Below are 25,257 nucleotides of genomic sequence, written 5' to 3' on the forward strand. Positions count from 1 at the left end.
GCCTTCAATAATCTATCAAAAATAAGACCATATAAATGTATTATGAAACATTTTCGACTTTCAATAGTGGAACTAAATGCAAGCAATTATTAAAATATGTGGAAGTAAAATATATAGGTTGTATACTAAGTTAAGTCTAAAATTGATCCGTTTTCTCCTATTTAGTCAAATAACACTCAGATACTGATACGCAGTGTACCACTAAAAGAGGATACATGATTAATATCTATGGAATACCAGGGCTGTCTTCGTTTGTTGACTTTTGATATATGCGATCCTTATTACATTATACATGGTGCATATTTCAATATACGGCTGCATATTACATTATACGTGTTGCATATTCCATGATTGAATATCGCGCGGGTCTTCCTCTGAGTTCTTCAGATGTTGCCATTTCTCCCTCAGTCGTAAATTGTCCCCAATCGTGTCAACTCCCATCCTCCCAAATCTACATCAGAGAGCGACTCGAACGTTATATCATCTACATTTTTAGCCTATGAACCACTGAATAAGCTTTCCTAGAACAACCGAATTGAGCGAACATGTCAACGTTTCAGAAGACATTTTCACACATGTTATGATGGAGTAGTGTTACAAAGAGATTTTGACTGTGATATATAAGGGATAAGATGTATTTAGTACAGACTCATATTAGTCGCTTTGTAGCCATCAATGATATTTTGCAAAGATATGATTCGATGTCTTATTTCAAAGAAACGTTTGCAGATTTAACAGTAGCAGCAGTATACATCTTAATATGTGTATGTGCATGTGTGATAGGTGTATGTCGGTTTTAGAAATGTATTATTTCTTTGTTGGGACTGTTATTATACTCTCTCATTGTTTACAAGAAAAAGATGAAAGCTAAAGTATATACTCTAAAATATGGATCATCGATTGAACAAATTTATTTTAACTTCAGAATTAAACTAAAATAATCCAAGCAAAGACATCGACAGGAAAACCTAATATTTTATTCTTCTAACTATGGAAATATATATTGACGACACAAAACGTACATTAAACCGCCTTATAATTCCTTTAATGAATGCATTTCTCTTTTACAAGTTGACAGTGTTTATATAAAAAATGTATAACAAACATTTTCTATCAGAAGAAATCAAACATATTTGTGTTTTAGTTCCTTGAATGCTGCATGAAACTACTATTATTTAACGTTTTTAACATAGGAAATCAATACTGTAAGCAACAGGCCCCACCCACGCCGTTACTACCCCGCCCTTTGAGAGATTCGCCGCCTTTTGATTCTGAGGTAACTCATGTATAACTTATTCAAATTATCTTTGTATATAGATCCGTATATTGACTTTAAAGTTATTCTGCTTTAATTTAATATTGCCGCAAGAAAAAAATACCGATCCTGTTCATGTAAAGCTGTTGTTTATCTTCATATTCTCAGTATAACATTGATCATAGAGAGAACATCAATCATCAAATGGCAAGAACAATATTGTCGTAATGTCTATGTGGCGGTTTTGTACCTACACTGAGCGAAATTGGTGCAGTCACTAGTCAGGTGCTTGATTACCTCATCATTACTTCTGATCAGTCTGTATAATGGCTGGACGTTTTGACTATGCAAGCTAGCTTCAATCTTGGCGATTTTAAATACCCAGTCTTTCTTCGCCATTACCAATCTTCGAGTGCCCTCTGCAGTGTCACATTTTATTTTACTAACATACTGTTTTAATATTGTATTAACTTTCAGGGTGGTTCTCTTTTTGTAAGAATATTTATTCTGGTGGCCATCATTTCATTTGTTGTTTGAGAATCCCACATGCTGAAATAAGGATGAAATTCTGTATCGCTTTCCATAATATACTTCCACAGAGTCTATTTTTCTCCCCCAAAACACTCTTTAACGCTAATGATTACACTTTCCCCAATCTTCCAGCCTATTTACATTATCTCATTGTTACACTTCAAGATGAATGGGCATATTATTTTATAGTCTATATATCTATTTTTCCAGATTTTTTCTTGGTTTAATCCACATTTGAGTTATGTACCTAATGATGGAGATTGAACCGGTATTCAGGAGTGCGATACGTTTGTTTACATTATATTTCTATCTTAGTAATTGTTTCAGGTTCAGAATATACTGTATTTTGAATGTACTCTCAGTGTAAATTTTATTTTGTTTTTGCCTTCTATCTTTTCCAGTTTGGGAACCTAATATTGAGAGCCTTCCACATATTGATAATGAATTAAATTTGGATACCGTTAGTGAAAATGCTTCCTATTAGGACAAGGGTGGGAATTTTACACTTGGAGATTCAGATCCTTTATAAACTAGATGTCATTGATCATTTTGGATTACATCTTCGATTGATACCATGCCCCCATTTCGTCTAGCAGTCGTGTAAAGGGAATGAAAAGAAGCATGAGCAATATTGTCCAATTTTGTCCCTTTTCAAAATACTCTCTTTGTGTATATTGATTTAAATAGATAATTGTGTTCACCACGATACCATGCGATGGCAACGATTCTTCGTAAGTTTCTGGCCATATCAACCAGATCCAGATGTTCCAGGTTGTACGAGTGGTGTATTGTGTAATTTCTCTTACTGAATTCAAACAATGTTTATGCCTGATGCTATTCCATGACAGTATTTTTACGATTAGGATGTGTGAGAAATTTGATGTCTCATCTTCCTGACATTTGTTTGCCGTCCTTCTGCTCCGTTGGAAGTAGTCCTTTACTTCGAATGAAGTCCTATACCACATCTAACACAATCACATTGAGTAGTCTCCATGCAGTTGCTAGGCAGGATATTGGTTGGTAGTTGTATACTGTGGATTTTTCTTTTGGTCATTCTTTATCATTATTGTGCAGTCTTGCACTACTTAATTTTATGTTATTCATTATTTGGGTTGGACCTATTATGAATGATTGTAATTCTTTTCAGGAAACATTTATAAGCCTTGAATGGTCCACTGACTTGTCACTTCAACAATGTTTAGTTATATGCCTTACATGTTTACGCCATAATGCAATACCATGGTGCCTCGTTAATATGCCCCACATGTTAGTTCATAATGCTATTTTGACTTAAGTATCATTAATACCATCTTACAAGAGCGGCGCAGGCATAAGAAGCACAAACTACCTTATGTTTAGTAGGATAACTGGGTTCATTTAGACTGCAATATTAGTTCATTTATTGTCTTATGTGTTCAATGTGTTTTACCTTTGTTTGTTTGGCTGTGTGTTGTTGGGAAGGCCTTTGGAAGATCATGGCCAAATTTGGATGTCCAGAAGTCTTCGTTGAAATGTTGCGACAGTTTCTTGATGGCATGCTTGTCAGAGTCCAGGACCAGAGTAACTATACCAAACCCTTTGCAGTTACGAATGGTGTGAAATAAGGATGCATCTTAGTCCCCACTCTCTTTAGCCTCATGTTCGCCGCAATGTTCATGGTTGCTTTCAAAATCAGCAATGTTGGAGTAGGTCTCCGATACCGTCTGCATGGGAAGCTGTTCAACCTGAGGTGGCTTCAAGACAAAACCAAAGTCCAAGTTGAGAATATTCGAGATCTGCTATTTGCAGATGATTGTGCCCTCAACTCCAGCACGGAGGAAAGGCATGCAAGAGAGCGTGGAACTTTTTTCTACAGCGTGCGCCAACTTCGAACGCACCATCTATACCAGCAAGACCGAGGTTCTGCATCAGCCAGCTCTTGCAGAAGATTGCCTGGAACCATCCATCATTGTCAATGGCCAAAAGTTCAAAACTGTAGACAGGTTCACATACCTCGGCAGCACCCTCTCACAAGCAGTCGACATAGACAATGAGGTCAACACCAAGATTGCCAAAACCAGATTTACATTTGGTAGACTCCGCTCAAATGTCTGCGATAGGAGAGTCATCAAGCTTGCCACCAAACTCAAAGTCTATGCTTGCGAGACATGGACTCTGTATAGCTGCCATGTTAAAAAACTGAACCACTTCCAAATGAGCTCCTTGGGAAAACTACTGCAAATCAGATGGCAGGAAAAGGTACCAAACGCAGAAGTGCTCAATACGGCCGTCATGACAAGCGTCCACACTATGCTGCGCAAGGCACAAATCCGATGGGCTAGCCATGTTGTCCGCATGCCGGTAGAACGCCTACCTAAGAAGGTCTTGTATGGAGAGCTACAGCAAGGCAAGAGATCTCACGGTAGTCAAAAAAAAAGATGTACAAGGACACCCTCAAGGTTTCGCTGAAGAACCTAGGCATTGATCCTGACAGCTACGAGAGTGTCGCTGCTAATAGATCTGCTTTAGCGCAGTCAAGTCAATGCTGGTGCGAGAGAGTTGGAGCAGAAAAAACTTGACGCAGCTAAAACACGTGATCTGCGCGAATCCAGGAACAGCAGTTCCGCAACTCCCAGACAGCATCTAGTACATCCATGTCCCCACTGCAACAGACTCTTCCAGGCCCGGATCGGACTGATCATCCATCTCCGGACCTACTCCCAGTGAATCGATGACATCAAATGGTCCTCATTGACACTGATGGACGAACATCATTTACCATCAGCATGTTCCCTTACATTTGGTTCTCCTTGAACTTTTCCCTTCATATTATGAATTTGCAAAACCTAAAACAACTTAATATGTCGGTTCATATTTACTCCAGTGAACGTCAAACATGCCTGAAACATTTCGTCTCAGAAAAATCCCATGATCAAATTAACAACAATCATCAGAAGCAAATTCAATCTATTACTGGCAATCACTTGTAAATTTTAGGGATTGGTTCCATACGTTTCCTTAAAAGGCTTGATTTCAATTAGATTAAAAAAAGACCATGTTCTTTTTAAATGTTTTACATCTAATAGTTTTTTTATATGTTCGTATGATAAATTTGCCACATTATAAAAAGTAATTTAAATCATAATCTTTTTGAAATTCATGTTGAATATACCTCAAGGTATCTTTATACCCTGAAGCAACTGAAAGCATATGTTTAATTAAGCTGTTTTGGGTCGTTCCGTTAACTTCCGTTATCTTTTAGTTTATACTGAGAACACGAACCAATGATTGGGCACGAGTTCCTACCTTATGTAGTATTTTAAATGTATAATGATCTGGAACTTAAAAAGGATTGCCGACCGATATGATATAAATTTCTCGATCGTTCAAACACGTTTGACTTTTTCGTTTAAAGTCATGTTCATTAAGTAAAAGAAAGTAACAATTCATCCTTTAGATAAGCGTGGCGAACCTCAATCAATACAAAAATTGTATGCTCTAAGAAGTAGAAAAACAGGACGGAAAATAATCAAAGCATATATACTATATCCTTTTAATCCAAAATTTCATATAGTTTTATCAGAATCGAATAGAAACATGTATGCATATTTTACTGGTAATGGACCGCCGCATGGATGCAATGTTCGCCACATATGTGTGAAATACAAATTCCTTGTTATGAATATTATACATTGATTCAAGTGCCAGATATGGTGTTAGAATAAGAACTTTTGACCAAGTACAAACAGGTGCCCTCATAAGATCGACATTTTAGGAAAAGTGTTGTTTGATGAAAATAATTACCTAATAAAGAGCTAATGATACATTGAGAAATCTAAGTTAATATTTATTTATTTTCGAACTTCATCCATTTTTACGACAACCCATTCATTATTAAACCATTAAAAGTGTACATAAAAAGTCATCTTTTAGCCACGACAATCTATTATCTATATAGTCATACTTATTCACTTAAATACTTTTCTTCACATCAGTGAGTATCGTAATGCATATCCCCATCAATATAATTCAAATGTGCGCTGCTTTTCCAACCGTATAAACACTCAACATCAGAACACCCTTTTGAACATTGCTACATATTTCCATCACTGTCCTCCATTTCATTGCATCCCACAAGCTACCTCGGTAATGGTACGTGACACGGAACATTGATTATTTAGTGTACTGTTGACATATGTAATATTTCTATTAAATTTCATGTTAATGTAATATTTATAATGGTATAGTTGAATTACATACCCTTCAGTTTGATACCTACTATACAAAACCAAAACCGTTTCTTATTTAGTTCACTAAATACAATTAGCATAATGAGTAATTAAAAACAAATAACGCATTTACCGAATTTATTCAATATATCCATATAAATATATGTTGACTTCATTTTCGTAGAGTTACGATGCTGAAAACCAACTCTATTATACACCTTTATCTTTGTGCATTAATATAGTTTGTCTCTATCACAATTTGTTTATTTCTTCACGACCTTCACGAAATTCAATTACTTTTCCAAAGCAATTATCAATGTTGTAAACGAGAATAGAGAGCTACAGTCTACCATCTTACTTGGACACCATCCAGGCAAGGATTCTTATGTTGGGTCCGGTTGGAGCGGGAAAGTCCAGTTACTTCAACACGATCAACTCCATCTTTCAAGATCGAATGACTCAACAATGCATGGTCGGAAGCAGTACAGTCAGCCTGACTGTAGTGGTAATACCTATTGTATGACCAAATTCATGTAACTTATATTTCAATGACTTCTTCGGTTTTTCCTGATCCATATACATTAATACAATACTGTGCAGCTAATATACGTTGGGACAAATATTTCTCCACTCCAACTACCACCCTTCTAACGGTCTTTCGTTAGTAAAAATTCATAATGTCTCGTGTGCAATACATTCTATGTGAAAACTTTATTTGACTCTAATATCCCATCTAGTTATTCCTCGTCGTCGTCTTCTTTACTTCCTCTTTTAGCTGGTTTCTAGTGATCATATCAGTTAGAAGAAGAAAAAAACTCAACGCTTTCTCGGCGCCAAATTAGCTTAAAAAGCAACACACAAACACAAAATCAATCAGGCAATTAATAATTGTTGTTTCATCAACGTCCCAAAATAACAACTTTCGCATCCATAGCTTGACTCCTAGACTTTGTATCTCCCTCAGTGGCCATTATATCACTCAGCCACAATAACACCAATTTACCTTTGATTGTGTTAAATATGTAACCTACAATTTACCTCCAGTCTATGAAAGACGCGAATAATTTGTATGTAAGGTATCAGGACATTAGTGTTCTACGGCATGGCTTGACCTATCTATTGCGTTTCATAGAGTGACATATGCAAGGTGTATTAGTCTGGCTTCGAGTTTGACGTCCCACTCATACCTATGAGAATTATATATATATATATATATATATATATATATATATATATATATATATATATATATATATATATATATATATATATATATATATATATATATATATATATATATATATATATATATATATATATATATGTATATATATATATATATATATATATATATATATATATATATATATATATATATATATATATATATATATCTATATATATGTATATATATATATGTATATATATATCTATATATCTATATATATATATGTATATATATATCTATATATATATGTATATATATATATGTATATATATATATATATGTATATATATATATGTATATATATATGTATATATATATGTATATATATATATGTATATATATATGTATATATATATATATATGTATGTATATATATATATATATATATATATATATATATATATATATATATATATATATATATATATATATATATATATATATATATATATATATATATAAGAACAGATATGTAATTTATGTCACTAGATGAGAGCGTGTTTGGGCTGACAGACAGGACCGTAATTGATCCTATTAGACATAAAAGAACGCTTATGGTGTAGAGGTTACCGATATAATCTAATTTCTTACCTTCGTGTACACACACACACACTCACACACAGACATATATATATATATATATATATATATATATATATATATATATATATATATATATATATATATATATATAATAATAATAATAATAATAATAATAAAAGGTTTATTTATTGCGCTATGTTTACGATGAAGGCAAATGATATGTCCTATCAAGCATACATTGAAATTAATATAAATATCCATCTTCCGCTAAACATATCAAAACCCGAAAGACAGTTAAAAGAATGCGAAATGCCTCCATCGCCCAAACAATTCCTTTTATAGTGTCTCTAGCCCATAATCTGAGTCGGGGCAATCGTTATACTCTATATGTTTGTTTTTAGTAGCTTTGTTTCCATGGCAAGGTGCAAAATTTGATTAAGATATGATTATCATCATTCTGAAGAATCATTAAATATATTAGCTTCATATTTCTGTTTCGCTTATCTAATTCCATTAAATATAATCCAACACAAATCTCTCTACATATTCGATAACTGCATTGTTGCTTCAATGATTGGTTGCCAACGGAACAGTCACAAATCCCTTTACATCTTCCTAGCATAACGTATAACGTAACATAATAGGTTCAATATAAAACATATCGTTATATCTTCTTTATCCTATAGGAACATTGACAAGCAAGTGTTCTTCCCAAATTGTACTCATCCGTGTTTTAAAACCGTTCGGTCTGTCTGCCTTGGTGTTCTTTCTATGACATCCTAAAAATGTACCCGATACATATTACTTTTTTCTTTTCATGATATGCGCTATGGGATTGATTTCATCCCTCTAAGACAGCTATGTTTGTCACGTGATCTGTGTATGTGACCTTCAGAATGAGCTCTAAGCACCTTTGTTGGATAGTATTCAGATTGTGGCTTATGCATGCTGAGGTTTTCACGTTTTCAAGTAGTATTTGAAAAGGGCTTTATGAGCACCTTTACATATGTTTCCATCTAACTGCTCTTGGTTTCGATTTTTAACTCTTCTATCTCGAATTTTCATGACCCTCTTGTGTTAACCCACATTGCTAAGAAGTGTTTTTGGGGAAGAACAAAAAAATCATAATGCTGAGAGGACAACAATAAGATCATACTGTCATCAGATACAAACAGATACAATTTTTATGAGCAATGCTTGACTTGATTTGATGATAAAATATTTTGTATTGTTGGTGTAAATACAGTCGCATTAGGTCATTATAAAAAAAACGTTCCTATGATGGGTCTGCGATTATTTAAGTAGTATGTGAAATTGGGGTTTATCGAGCTATATTCTATATAAAATTAGGCAATGCAATTATGTTTTAATGGTGTAAAAATATAATGTACTTATTGAAGGTGTCATTTTAGTAATATTGTTCTATTTTTTAAAACAATGCTGGTTAACAAAAGAGGGTCATTTAAAAATCGAGATAGAAGGGTTACAAATCGAAACCATGATCAGTTAGATGGAAACAGATGGAAAGGTGCTCTTAACCCGATTTTCACACACAACTTTTCAAGTAAATAAAGAACAATAGGTAGAGAGATGGAGTCGACACTCCGAAGTATGGTTCTGTTACTAAGTGGTTGTGTCGTCCACGTTTGTATAAGGCAGGCCGTACAACTCAGAAATGAGAAATGCACCAGTAACTTTGGAAACCATATAAATACCATATTTGATTAAAATATTTTTTGTAATAAGAAGGATTTGAAAACACTTTAACTGTAAGTACAATTTTATTATGCTTAGTATCGCCAGCACCAAGTTCGATCTAAAACGACCGGGATTCCACTTAACTTCCGCATATGTGACACATGTGGCATAGCTGTCAATAAAATACCTGACCTGGCGGATCTGAATTACCTCGTTGAAGGGAATGTCCCTGACGGATATAAGGTATAGTGTAGTAAAAGATTGAAGTTCGCATTTTGCCAATTGTTGTAAGTTAAAAAGCAAAAGGATTTTGTCGACAAAATCTGATCACGTAATTTGACACAAACCTTTCAATGAATGGGACTTCCTTCATAGGAGGAATGAACTATTGGTTGTGTCATTTTGGGGATGTGCTACTTTTATGTTATATGTAAAAATTCATATTTTATTGAATCAAGTGACAATTAGACAATGAAACTAATATGAAGTAATTTTTAGAATACCTTTATACAGTTAAAAAGTATTCAGGTTTAAATTTCGTTCTTAATGGCACGTGATCGTTTTTAAATCTTAAAAATAAAATAATGACGTTTGACGGTATTAACGACCAGCAAAACCAATTATACAAGAGGTGTATACCTTATACGAATGAATTCAGTTTCTCTACATATTGAAAGCTTGTGTCACAATAAAGAAATAACAAAATATTATGGATCAATATGTTGTTTTTCTTACTTGAATTTTAAACATTATTTAAATTTGTTGCTTTTAATACATTTAGAATTGTATTGACTCATGCGGATAAGTAAGAGTAGTATAAGAAGATGGGGATTTCAACTCACCCGGCGATAGCGACCCAGAAATTAAAAATGGAGACCTCGAAAGCCCTCAAAACCGTATACAAACTGCAAAATCCGCGCTGGGCAGAGAAACGTCTGCGAGGAAATTAATGATAAAAAGCTGGCTCAGTCGGTGACAAAAAATAAGACCCGATTTGACGAATCGGGGGCTGAAAATGCAGCTAAAAGTTGAATCACAGCAGGCAAAACGACTTCGTCGTTGGAGTCGGCACCGAGACCGGAATCAATTTTGGGAATCTGACGATGGGACGCGAATCAGCTGAAAAAACGATCACGGGGGGAAGCTGTCTGAGACATTTACATACATAAATGAGAACAATTAAAGATGAAATTTTTTATAAATATTATGAAAAAGTCTCTCACAAAGACATTTTTGAGTAAAAACCAAGCGCTGCAAAACTTAATCGACGGAGACGGTATTTTAAGGTCGGGAATCATCATTCAGCGATACGGAAAATTTTATGTTTTTGAGTCCGATGAAGAATTCTCACGGGCGGATTTTACAGGGCAAACTGCAGTCAATGAAATAATTCCGGTGCATCGAAAACGATATCCGGTGTTCGATTTGGATGCGAAAGTTGACGACGTTGACGCGGTCAAAGAATATTTTTCGACGTTGTGCGACTGCAGTTGGGTTTTACTGTTTCTGACGACCAAGGGATACCACGTGCTGTGCTGGGCGCCTCCATGGGCGAAGGTGATTCCAATATATTATATCTTTATTAAAGATGTATCATAATTATATATGCTGCATTCAAACAAATGTAAGTGGCTATTCAAGGGAAAAACCGACTGCTGTGGGAAACCGTGTGTGGGAGAATATTGTGGGACGCATGCGCATTTACTGCGAAGAAGCCCTGACGCGGGAACCCATCCTTGTATATAATGTGGGGTTGGTGTTCGTGGAAAACTGGCTATTTGTGACGACTGTGGTAGGCGCGCGTATAGATGTATGATAAATTATTACCGCACCAGAAAAACAAAAACTCACACATGGATCGACAAAACGCCGACCTTGGAAGAATTTCTGGCTGGACATAAAGCCAGGAAAGTCTGTGTTAATTAAAGTTGTCATAGACATATATGCAAAAAGTAGTTATTGTTGATGATCAGATACAGCCTGGATGCAAATTGAAAGTCAAATATAAGGGTGATAAAACTGTTCTTGTGGTAAAAAAATCGTCTTTACGGAGGATACTCACAACGACGATAGGTCAGACTACCTACCAGAGACGAGCTGGCACGGCAACGATTATCGCAAAAACTCAGTCTGCCTGGCAAACAGTATATGGTAACCTTTCAACGAAAACATTACTTGAAAACGTAAGGTGCTTTTTAATTTGAAATGTAAAGTAATTAAACATATAATGGATAATATAAAGATGTCTCTGTCAAAGACAAATCAACAACGGCGAAAGTTAGTGGATGAGTATATCCAACTGGTAAAATCAAAGCCTGTATGGCCAAAATCTAATGCACAAATTGCCGAATTGACAAAAAGAATCGAAACCATCAAAAAATACCGACAAGTGATGTGACAATTACAAGCTCGTAAAAGCGGATTCACCATCGATGAATCTTTTTCTGGTCTTGATAAGTTTATCAAATTTATCCCACGGGGAAAGATCTATAATTATTTTCGTGTGCATGATCTGCGGAAGATCATCTTCAAAATAATTCCTGCAGTGTTGCAAAAACAACCCGCGATAAAGTTAGTTGTCACTTACAGCAATGATATGTTTAAAGCGACTGACCCAACAGCGACTCAAACCGCGGACATAAATTCTAGGACTAAAACTGTATACGAGAATACAGATCTTGATCAGCTTGCTGATGACGCATATCAAGATATCTCAGCCGCAGTTGATAAATTTACATCATACGGGTCTGGCTGGGTTATTCACAAAGTCAATTACATCAAATTAGCCAGTCATGAATTTAAGATGTCTGCCGGTGGATCTTACAAACCGCTGCCACAGAAAATCATAAATACTCGATCTTGTATCAACGTGAGAAACGCCGACGAGAAATGTGCGTTGTGGGCGCTTTTGTCGGCGTTATATCCCGCGAGCAAAAACGCAGATTGGGTCAGCAAATATGAGCTGTATCAAGATTGCATCAACATGACCGGAATTAAGTTTCCGACTCCTGTCAAACAAATACCGCAAATAGAACAACAAAATCCGGAGTTATTTCCAAGTGGTATTAACGTGTTTTCGTTGGACGATTCACTCAAACCTTTTCCGATGTGTATTTCTCCTGCGTGCAAACATGACACAGCCCGAGCAGTGATAAATCTGTTATGGTATAACAATCACTATGTGTGGATGAAAGATTTTAGCAGATTTGCGAGAACGTCCATAACTGCACATAAATCAAAAACTTATTTCTGTTATAGTTCTCTGACTGGATTTCTCAAGCAAGAAGACCTTAACGAGCATAATCAGTATTGCTACGAACCAAAGGCAACAACAACACCTAAGCCAGGAAAAGGTGACATCTTGTTCTTTAAAAAATACAAAAGTACCATCAACATGCCATTTATCATTTATGGAGATTTTGAATCTTTTATTGTCCCGGTTGAAAATTCAAAGTGTGTCTGTGATTCACTGCCATGTAAATGTAATTTTAAGACTATCCAAGTACAAAAACATATTTCCGCGTCATATTGCCTTAAAACAGTCTGCATCGATGACAAGTATTCAAGGTTGTCGCCGGTATATCGCGGAGATGATTTGCCGCCAGAAGTTCACATGCTGAAATATCTCTTTGAGGAACAAATCACGGATACAACAGTTATTAACTGTTCACGATGGCAGCTTTGATAAATTAGTAGCGCGTGCAGTAAAGTGTTGTATTTGCAAGAAAACACTAACTCGTGATAAAGTCCCATTTTATGATCCAATAAGTAAAAAATATATCGGAGCATCACACAATAAATGCCGACAATTTCAGAAGTTTATTCCGGTGGTCTTTCACAATCTGCGTGGTTATGATGGTCATTTTATTCTGCACGCGCTGGGTCATCCTGACATAGTTAATTACTGTAACGACAACGGGATAAAAATTAATTGCATTCCTAGTAATTCAGAACGATTATTATCGCTCACCATTGGTAAACTGCGCTTCATTGACAGTATTCAAGTTCTGAACTTTTCAGTGGATACACTAGCCAAGAATTGCTCCAGTTTCCCTTGTACGGAAAAACACTTCGGCGGCGCACAAATAGGCAAAGGAGTCTTTCCATATGAATATTTTACTTGTTCAGAGGTCTTGACTGATACATCATTGCCGCCCAGAGATGCATTTTACTCGTCGTTGTACGACAAACATATCACCGATGAGGAATATCAACGCGCGATTGAAACTTGGAATAATTTTCACTGTAAGGATTTCGGCGATTATCATGATTTGTATTTGACTTTTGACGTGTTGTTGTTGTCGGACATATTTGAGCAATTCAGAACGACATCCACGAGCGAATATGGTTTAGATCCTGCACATTACTTTTCAGCGCCAGGATTAGCATGGGACGCTATGCTAGCAAAGACCAATATCAGATTAGAGTTACTGACCGACGTTGATATGTATTTGTTTATCGAAGCTGGACAACGAGGTGGAGTCAATGTCATCACAAAAAATATGCCCGCGCAGATAATAAATATTTGCACGATTATGATCCAACAAAACCCAGCAGTTATATTATCTATCGATACATCAATAATCTCTATGGTGGTGCAATGTGCATGCCAATGCCGTATGGCGGATTTAAATGGATCTCCGCAGAAGAATTTCTCATTGCAACTGTCGAAAACCAGACGACCGATTTATCAAAAGTCAAACTCCGCGAGATGGATCCAGCAGTTAGTTACTTTGTAGAGGTCGACGTTGATTATCCGGTGCACTTACACGACTCACATAATGATTATCCGTATTTGGCAGAGCGAATGATCATCACCGATGACATGTTATCACGGGAACAATTAGCGCTGAGAACCACTAATTATCATGCGGTTCATAAACTCGTGCCAAACTTGCGCAGTAAACAATGATATATATGTCACTATGCGGTATTGAAACAAGCTTTCGACGCAGATCTGATTTTAACGAAAATTCACAGGGTGTTACAGTTTAATCATTCTTGCTGGTTAAAACCCTACATTGATGCCAACACTTCAAGAAGAGCTGCAGCAAAATCAGACTTTGGCAAAGAATTCTTTAAACTTAATAATTCCGTGTTTGGTAAAACCATGGAGAATGTCCGCAAGCGCGTTACTGTTGAAATTGTAAATAACATTCCCAGGAGTAAAAAGCTGGTGAAATCAAACTGTTTCCATCATGAAAAAAGAATAACTAGTGATCCTGCGTTGATTGTTCAGAAACAGCCAAGCCTGTATTTGTGTAAGCCACTCTATGTCGGCGATGCAGTGTTGGATTTATCAAAGAAAACTTTCACAATGGATTTATCAAAAAGCAATATCCGGATGCGCGATTGCTGTTCACGGACATTGACTCACTTATATATGAAATCCACTGTGATGATTTGTATCAGAACATTTATAACCATCGGGATTTGTTTGACTTATCCAACGTGCCTGGAAAATTCAACGACGTCACCAACAAGAAAGTGATCGGGAAAATGGAAGACGAATTCGCATTCACAACAGTACGTGAATTTGTAGGACTGCGATCTAAGATGTACTCGCTTATTACTGAATCAAGCAAAATCAAGAAAGCCAAAGGTGTCAACAACAACTATGTGAAAAATAAACTAAAATTCAAAGACTATCTGGCAGCGTTACATCGGACACCAGAAATGAGTCTACCGACGGTGACCACACGCGGATTCAGATCTTATCATTATCAAATATTCACCGATGAGATGATAAAGTCCGGGCTGAACAACTTTGATGACAAGCGATATTGCCGCGATAGCATTAACACTCTTGCGCTGGGTCACTACAAGACCTCGGATTGTTAATGTAAACCTTCTACCGAGAGTGGCGAAACTTGCATAATTACAATATTTATATATGATTTATGCAACTTTCCACAAACTGACATACGAGGGTTATTTTTAAATTTTGAGACCTGCATCAGAAAAAATGAGATTTTCCACAACATGGGCAGGTGTTTTGAGTTCTACTTGCCAGTTCTGTGTATAAAATTTAATTCTGACAAACTTATTATCGCCGACATCAAACATCATCGAATTATGTAAATTTATCTCGTCGGACGAATTTGCAATATTGACGTACTCACGCGCCATATACAACATTGGCATTATTTTTTTTTTAACGGCTTGGTCAAAAAATCAATCCGACGGTGAAATTCTTCCATAAACTCTTTTGCAATTGGTATCAGTGAACGTGAAGTTAAATCCGGCGACTTATCGCCAATTATAGGTACAATCACATTATCACGCAGTGTAAAAGTCATCACGGTATCCTGCGGCAACAGATAATGATCCTCACGCGTTCCCATGATTAATTTATTTTGAAAATATCTCGGCCGTAATAGATTTAACGCAGCGAAATTGCCCATATAGCTATGTTACATTTTCAATTATCACCTAAAAATACTGCACGGAAAATATCATCAAATAATAATGTAGCCTTACAATGTCGTTTTTTCATGTTTGAAAACAATGACGAAAAAACATAGCTTGACTGTGATGTCGCGGTTTGCCATTCTTAGAAAAATAATGATAAAAAATATCACATCGACGATATCATCAAAAAATCATACCCGAAAACAATGACAAAGTCTGCATATTTTCGCTGCATTTTTATCAGAAATGTCATGTTTTTGAGATTATTTTTTGCCGTCGTTTTTCGCGTGTATGTTTCGTCGAATAAAGGCCCTGTTTGTATATCCGCGGCGATAATATCATGTGGAAAATCATACACGAAAATAACACAGAATCACAATGACGGAATCTCTGCCCGCGAAAACCCTGCATATTTGCGTTATTGGATTTATTTTATTATTATTATTTCCGCGTATATGTTTCGTTGAATAAAGGCCCTGTTTGTATATCCGCGGCGATAATCATATATAGATAATCATACACGAAAATAACACAGAACAACAATGACGAAATCACTGCCTGTAAAAACCCTGCAAATTTACGGTTTCTGTATTTATTTTCGCAGGCATTCTTACCAATATTTATTTTTGTGTATTATTGCCGGTATAATTTTCTATACATGATTATCAGTAGCATAGATTATTTGCAGTTTTGATTCCATTGTCCGGGTAATATTTTGATTTTTATTATTGTTTATATAATTTTCATGCCTAACAAAGCAAGATATCTATCTCCGCAAGAAGAACTAACCATCACCAACCTTTGAGGAAAGGAACAACCAGAAAAAAATTGCCAGGGATTATCATATTGGTCTTCCACGGCTATATAAGATATGGAAGGCTGCATATCCCAATGAAAAATTCATAGCAGGGTTTGCCGGCACTGAACGAGGGAAAAATCTCACAAAACACATAGAGCGAATCAATAACAAGATTGCCGCAGAGACTAAAACTTACAATCAAGAGCGAGCACGCTGTCAGGATACCGTTGATCTGATCAAAATAGTCCGAGACACAAATATAAGATACCGTAAAAATCTAGCAGCGCTAATCAGAGACCCCCAAAAATACGAGGACGATATCGCACAAACTCAGCAGGTCATTTCCGAGCATCAAAAAGTCATCGGAGGAATGCGGTCTACAGCTGAACTACAACGTGAGCTTGTTGACCGAATAACATTATTGCGCGCCTACAAGAGTCGGTCGCTGAACTGCAGCGCACACTTGCAGAACGAGATAAACAGGCAATCGCCGAGCTGAATAAATACAAAATAATCTACACCGTGCAATTAACGAACACAATCTCCAACTGCTACACCAGTCAATCGCTGAAATGGATGAACATCTTCAACCCGCCAAAGAATCAGTCGAAGATATGTTATCAAGAAATCTTTTAGGGCTAAATCCGAGTCATAAACTGCAGGCTTTATCAGTAATTATTATCTTAAAAATGCTGGATTTATCAGCAATTATTGTTTTAAATTATCCATATATTATAACAATGCCACGGTTGATAGCACTGACCAGCGACGACATCGATGGTATTATCGCGAGTAAAAGTAAAATTCCAATAGCGAAAATCGCAAACAAATACAAAATTGGTTACAATCGCATTTATTCGATCTGGAATACTAAGCCCCGATCGGAAGCCCTAGCGGAGATTTTATCAGAACCAGACAAACTAAAAAAGAACTCGCTAAGTGTAAAAATATTATCGAGGAACAGCAGATGGAAATCGATTCCAATCAACAAGCGTTAGCCGCCGTAGATAGATTGATCGCGGAAGTGCAACGTCTCACCAGGAAAATATCACCTTGAAACGGGCTGCAAATAAACTTGCTTGAATGTGACACGAAAACAAATTAATCGGTTGTGTTATGTAATGGACATTGAAATCGATAATGTTCGATGTGACATAAAATCATCAATTCAAGATCTCATCAATCAAGTCGAAAATCTAGAATTTACCGTACAGAAGCTAATACCGCTCATCAAGAAAAGTTTCCAGATCGACGACCATCATTTTGGCGACCTTGATCTGTCCCTGATGCAGCCCTCAGATTGACAATTCTCGACGTTACTCATGCAGAAAGTTCTGATGTAGGTCTCAAAACCTCGTATGTCCATTTGCAGAAACTATCATAAATACATAATAAATATTGTAATTAAGATAGTTTCTGCATCGCTGATACGGGTCTTGATTTAACAATCCGAAGGATCGTATCGGCTACACACCGTACAAACTCGCCAGTCATCACAACAACAGTTATTTCTCGTGCAAATCACACGTCACCCGTGCAGAAAGTATCATATTTTTTTATGCAGGCCTCAAAAACCAAAAATAACCCTCTTATGTTCATTTGCAGAAACTATCATAAATACATAATAAATATTGTAATTAAGATAGTTTCTGCATCACTGATACAGGGTTTGATTTATCATTCAGAATCATCGTATCTGGTAAGCCATTTATTAGCCTTCCAAATATAAAAATTAAGCCATGCTGTGGGATCATCAACCGCGCCAATATCTTTCCCACCGACATCATCATCGGTGTTTTCCACGAGAGTCTTTTTCCAGTCGTCATCATAGAAACAATCTGGTTTTGGCCAACATGGATAATATAACGTGTAGTCACCGCGGCTTGCATTTATTTTATTATTTGCTTTTAACTCTGCTCCGTATGCTTTTTAAATCAATTTGATTTTTTCGATGATGCTTCTCACAGTTAGTTTTTTTTGTTTGTAATTTTGTTTCAGGGAAAATCTCCGAGAAATGTCTTATTATTTTGTTATATCGTGCTGGTGTTTTTATCGTCGACTCGGCAAGTTCATTAAGGTTTCTTACTGCTGCGGTTTCATTGGTCAAGTCGACCAGCGGCGGTAATTCTGATTCTGTCAGAAACTCTTTTATAACTTCGTCACGTTGCCGTGGCGAGAGTTTGACAGACCTAAATACTTTCTTGTCGAAGATTACCCCGTTGTTGTATTCCGCAATGACTTTCTCGTATTGTTGTTGTGCCGCGTTGGTTTTCTTATATGCGTGTTCGATCTCCGCTGGTTCAAGTTTGCCAACATCACATTGAAATATCATGTTGGTGTAATTGAGTTTTTGTTGATACGGCGGTAGATTTTCGTCAGGATCATATTTGCAATATTTTATTCTGTTGTCAGGAATCTCCGGAGAAATATTCTGCAGTGTCTCAATCAGATCATCATCGATTTCGCAAGTTGGTGCCTCCGCGGACCATTTTATTCGTTCACCAATACTGCTCGATAAAAACTTATCTTCGAGGGAATCATCAACTGGTTCATCAACAGTGTTTCTTTTTGCCAGCCAAGTCGCATAGTCGTCAGGGGTAGTCTGTGTAATTGTATATCCGGTGTTCTTCATCATGGCGATCAGCCGCGGAGTAAAATAACATCTGGAATTATTCTCGTCGAGAATATAATTGATAAATGCTCGTCCATAACTTGTGTCGATGTCAGCAATATTTGGAAGTCTGTTTGATTTTTCTTCCTTGGATAAATTGCGCTCGTTATTAACAATTCTTGCAATAACATCATCGCGAGTCAGCGGCAGATTACATGACGAGTGTTTCACCGTCGAATAATGAATTTCAGTGATGTTGCGAAACCTGTGAATGGCTTGCTTGGCTGCATCTACTGAGCCCAATTCTTCCGAAAATACATATAAGTTCTTGAATCGCTCATTAATGATGCTAACTCCTGCTTCCAGTGTGTGGTTAAAAGCCACCATTCGCTTATCATTGAAGGCTTTACCGTGAAAAGGAAAGTTCTAGTATTTTTGTATTTTACTAGTGTCCGCGTGATAGTACGCGTTAGGAATGTTGCGACGCTGTCCCGATTTTGTAAGCTCTTCCACGGAATAATCGCCGTGTGATTTTTTATGAGTGAATGCTGCAACTTTGCTGTCGCTGAATTCTTCCAAATATTTCCATACTGCAGCGTAATTGTCCCGGTGAGAATTCTCAATGATAAATTCTTTGTCGTGATCAGGCTGGTAATCATTAACGATAAATTTCATTTCTGTCCGTCCCATTGAATGAAGTAACGCTAAATCATCATTATCTGCGTCTGCATCAAGTCCAATAACTCTCTGTGCGACTCCTACAAGTCCTGCAAATGTATTCCATGTTGTCCGACTGTGCTTCAGCGATGAAAAACACTGCCGGATTATTCCATGAAGTTCATCAACATATGTATGTGGAATTCCTTTTACTCGGCACACTGACTCAAATTGTAAAACAACCCGGCGATTACTTCCTGGTGCAAATTCAATGTCACCGGTGATTTAAGATTCTATTTTGTTGTCAGCAGCTGTTTTTGCACTGAGTGTTTTTTTGTAAGAGAGATATAACACAGATTGATCGGCCCTAATTGATTTCCATGCCGCGATAGATTTTCCCATTCCACAAGCTGACCCATCAAGATAGTCGCCGTCGGGAATCACTTTACAGCCAGGTCCGTTTTCATGAACTGGTGCTGCCGTGTAAATGTAATCAGGTGTCATTGATATAAATTCTCCCGGATAAGTATTTCTGCGCGATTGCAGTAAATATTTTATGTATTTTGGATCTCTTTCCGCGTCGGGTAATCTATCAACAACACTCGCGATCGTGCTGTTGCTGGATGCCCCATATAAATAATCCGTGATTTGTGTTTCAAGATCGTCCCGCCACACAGTTCTTTTTCCATGTCCACGCTGACAGACAACATCGTATCGTTCATCAAATTCATAAATAAGACAATTATCACATTTCTCTTCAATGTATCCTTGTACGCTGTCATATCCGGTCGTCGCTGGCAAATGTTGCAAAAGTGTCCCAGTCGCCGTTGATAAGTCAGTCGATTTCCACTTCTGTTAATCATGTTTGTGATTTGGTCACTTTCCCCAGTTAACGCGTTCGAGATCTTTTCCAAGTATTCGTCAGAAATATCGCAGCCATTGCGAACACTGAAATCAAATTTGATCCTTGTCTCAGCAAGCTGCTGAATTGCCGTCGGACAAACCAGCGCCGCAGATCCACCAACGCCGTCCAGTGATGTCTTGCAAACACTGCCAGGTTTGGCAGATCTTGTCCCCGCAAGTTTCAGACTGTGAAGTCCAGCCATCCGATCCACGTTCCATTCCGGATTGTCGTCCGCGGCCATGTTAATCAACGCCCGATGTTCCTCAAATGTCACTGGAGGCGCCCAGCACAGCACGTGGTATCCCTTGGTCGTCAGAAACAATAAAACCCGACTGCAGTCGCACAACGTCGAAAAATATTCTTTGACCACGTTAACGTCGTCAACTTTCGCATCAAAGTCGAACACCGGATATCGTTTTCGATGCACCGGAATTATTTCATTGACCGCAGTTTGCCCTGTAAAATCCGCCCGTGAGAATTCTTCATCGGACTCAAAAACATAAAATTTTCCGTATCGCTGAATGATGATTAACGACCGTAAAATACCGTCTCCGTCGATCAAGCTATCCAGCGCTTGGTTTTTACTCAAAAATGTCTTTGTGAGAGACTTTTCCATTATATTTATAAACATTTACATCTTTAATTGTTCTCATTTATGTATTTAAATGTCTCAGACAGCTTCCCCCCTGATCGTTTTTTCAGCTGATTCGAGTCCCACCGTCAGATTCCCAAAATCGATTCCGGTCTCGGTGCCGACTCCAACGACGAATTCGTTTTCCCTGCTGTGATTCAACTTTTAGTTGCATTTTCAGCCCCCGATTCGTCAAATCAGGTCTTATTTTTTGTCACCGACTGAGCCAGCTTTTTATCATTAATTTTCTCGTAGACTTTGTTCTGCCCAACGCGGAGTTTGCAGGTTTTTATACGGTTTTGAGGGTTTTCGAGGTCTCCATTTTTGATTTCTGGGTCGCTATCGCCGGGTGAGTTGAAATCCCCATCTTCTTATACTACTCTAAGTATATTAATATATTATCAGTTAATTGAATTAAATTGAATTAAATGAAACTTTCAGTAAATGCGTTCTAATAAATTGTAAATTGGAAGGTATGTTTTGTACCTCTTCTTAACCTTTACTTGACTGTTGATGCATAAGTCACAAAGTCAGTACGAGTTATGTAATTTATTAAATGAATTTCATTCAGCTAAAGGGACTACTGAAAACGCACAATGCTGGGAATTGCTAATATGGAATTTGCCTGATGGCGCCAATCGTAATCGATGAAATCCTCACAGAAATTAGTACTTAGGTTGAAGGTGGATAATTAATATCTCTGTTCACCTATATCTTATTTATGATAATTGGCTATAATCTCATCATTTCGCAAATTTAATATTAGAAGATTGTTGGAATAGTAATATATATCTGTATTAAAATTATTGCAGTGATTTATACATGGCACATCTTTTGGATATTTCCTTTTTGAAAGAAATTAAAATACATGTTCTAGCTGTATGATACCTTTTCTGACAATGTATAAAGCCACCTAAATTCTAACGCTGTAATAACATCGATTAACATATATACGTACGCAATACTATCTACTAACATATATAAATATGCAATAATATCGATTAACTTATATACGCATGCAATAATATTGATTAACATATATACGTATGCGATACTAATATTTATAACTGGATTTCTGGATTGAGCTTCGTAACTACAAATTTTCAATTCGTTAATCTGAATGGAATGGTAGATAAGCTTTTCGAAAGATAATATGTTCCAAGGTGTATTGGAATGGTGAAAACTAAAAACTGGGCGAAAAGTGTGCTAAATATTATACATGAAGAATTAAATGCGGCTTCTTTGATCCTTGCCAATTTTATTGAATCACGGAAGACACGTGACGGCTGGTGAAAATGTAGGTGATATCGTTTGAAACCAACACTTCTATAAACGACCATTATTGCGTCCTAAGATGGATTCAGTTCTTGTTGAAGATGTGATTTTGAACCCATTTGCTATGATCTCCGTAGGACAAGAAAATATGATATATTTAAGTTAAAACCTTCAGATTGGCATCTTTCCTTAACGATTTAATTTGGCAGCTATTAAAGTAATGAAACACAAACACCTTTAATATAAATGTATTTGAATAGTATGTAGGTACATAATGTAGATTACATGTATCACAAAAGTGAACATGGTATACGTATAACACAGATATATATATATATATATATATATATATATATATATATATATATATATATATATATATATATATATATATATATATATATATATATATATATATATATATATATATATATAACTTACATGACAATGATTTGAATATGTCCTTGGAAGCGTCTTACTTGGATAGTTTGAAACAATTAATTAAAATAATCTTATAAATTTCTTTCTTTTTGGTTTTAAATTCTTGATCTATCATCTAATACATTTCAACTTCTTTTTCCTGCAGTTCAGTGCAGAACCGATAAATCCGAATATCCAAGGCTTCATATCTGAGCCTAGACTTCAGGATAAAGTTCACTGTGTGGTATATGTTTTTGCGGCAAGTTCAATAAAAACTATTGATGAAGACACTTGGGTCAAACTCAATGAGCTTCAAAGTCGAATGAACGCTAGAGGTAAATTTAATATAATTGGTATACCTTACATACAGTAATGTCAAGCTAGCATCAATTAGCATCAATTAAAAAACTGATATTACCGACTACATTATTTTGACATTGTACACTTTCACACTCTAAAAAAGTTGAATTCACTTTATATAAAATATTGAGAAATGCATACTATTTTCAGAAAATTATATATATAGTTAGAAATAACGTAAAAGAGTGTAGTTAAACAAATATTATATTGCATAACTGTTCCATGTTAAGTAAGTTCATCAAAAGTGTCATGTTGCAAATAACGTGCATCCGCTGAGTTGTTAAAATTGCATTATGCTAATAACGATACATTGTGACACAGGAAATTAACTATCAGGAGATTTAACATATTATTGTTCAGCGTCTTGCTCCCATTTGAAAGACTGGTGATCTATATTACCGGTAATTATTTAATTTCTTTCACTACGTTTTCAAACAAAAAGTCACGTGAGGTGCTGTCGATGTAATATGGAGTGGAATGTTGCTCTTTCGCTATTAGCTCAATCATAATGGCGTAAAGTGGTACATAGATGTATGCATAAATAGTAATGGATATCGTCAAATAACGTAGACAAAATATGATCGATACATATTTGATAAATGTAATATCCTCGCACGAATTTTATCAATATTTTAATATTAGAAAATATCTATCCACGTAACTACTCTTTACATTTTGGTTTTCATGACACAAAGAATATATATATATATATATATATATATATATATATATATATATATATATATATATATATATATATATATATATATATATATATATATATATATATATATATGTATGTATGTATGTATGTATGTGTGTGTGTGTGTATCCACGTAACTACTCTTTACATTTTGGTTTTCATGACACAAAGAATATATATATATATATATATATATATATATATATATATATATATATATATATATATATATATATATATATATATATATATATATATATATATATATGTATGTATGTATGTCTGCTCGTGTTAGCATGTATGTATGTAAGTATGTATGTATGTATGTATGTATGTATGTCTGTGTACATGTATGTATCTATACATGTATGTATGCATGTGTGTGCGTCTTCTCTAAATAGAACACTGAGATAACGTTTGTATATGTAGTGATGGATTCCGAAAAAAATGCATATTGATTATACAAACAGTATGATGCTTGTGAAGCAAAATATGAAGCATTTTACACCACGTCACATGTACATTACATCCACTACACCTCCCAGAAATGTCAACGTATATAGTATTACATATCGATGAAATTATATGGGGTGCATGCTCTCCAATATGAGGTGGATGCAGTTTATTTATTTATTTATCTATTTATTTATTTGTATTGACTGGTTGACATTATTAGTTGCGAAATGAATGACATAATCTTCGTTATGTTGCAGATATTCCCAGAATCATCCTACTTACAAAGATTGACGAACTCTCGGAGACTCTAGTGGGTGACGTGTCAAGCGTATACTTAAACAAGGATGTTCAAAAGGCAGTGGAGTGCGTTTCAGGGAAGCTTCGCTTTCCACCTGGAAGTGTCATGCCCGTTAAGAATTATGAGAGCGAAATCATGCTTAACAATAGCACCAGCTGCCTGGCACTCCAGGCTTTAGACCGGATGCTTGATTATTTGCTCAATCAGCATGATCTCATGCAGCCGGCTTAACGAAAACCCTATGCAAACTTTGCACCTCCTTCTGGTCT

General features: G+C 36.0%; 1 protein-coding gene across 1 annotated transcript; it reads left to right on the plus strand.

Moving 5' to 3' along the window:
- Positions 1–3,574: 3,574 nt before the first annotated feature.
- LOC149786827 (interferon-induced protein 44-like) lies at positions 3,575–25,219 on the plus strand. The gene is made up of 3 exons (XM_089975983.1): positions 3,575–3,874; positions 23,338–23,506; positions 24,948–25,219. Exons 1-3 carry the CDS (start codon positions 3,575–3,577, stop codon positions 25,217–25,219), a joined length of 741 nt encoding a protein of 246 aa, XP_089832109.1.
- Positions 25,220–25,257: the final 38 nt, after the last annotated feature.

Source organism: Sinohyriopsis cumingii, chromosome 12, assembly GCF_028554795.1.
Source record: "Sinohyriopsis cumingii isolate HCF-2022 chromosome 12, ASM2855479v2, whole genome shotgun sequence".
NCBI lineage: Eukaryota > Metazoa > Mollusca > Bivalvia > Unionida > Unionidae > Sinohyriopsis > Sinohyriopsis cumingii.

What these genes read in the sequence shown, in the direction of transcription:
- LOC149786827 (XM_089975983.1), top strand. Translation starts at nt 3,575, where the DNA reads ATGATTGTGCCCTCAACTCCAGCACGGAGGAAAGGCATGCAAGAGAGC. An exon ending in TTGGTAGACTCCGCTCAAAT is followed by an intron (nt 3,875 to 23,337) that starts GTCTGCGATAGG and finishes TTTTTCCTGCAG; the next exon opens with TTCAGTGCAGAACCGATAAA. An exon ending in AAGTCGAATGAACGCTAGAG is followed by an intron (nt 23,507 to 24,947) that starts GTAAATTTAATA and finishes GTTATGTTGCAG; the next exon opens with ATATTCCCAGAATCATCCTA.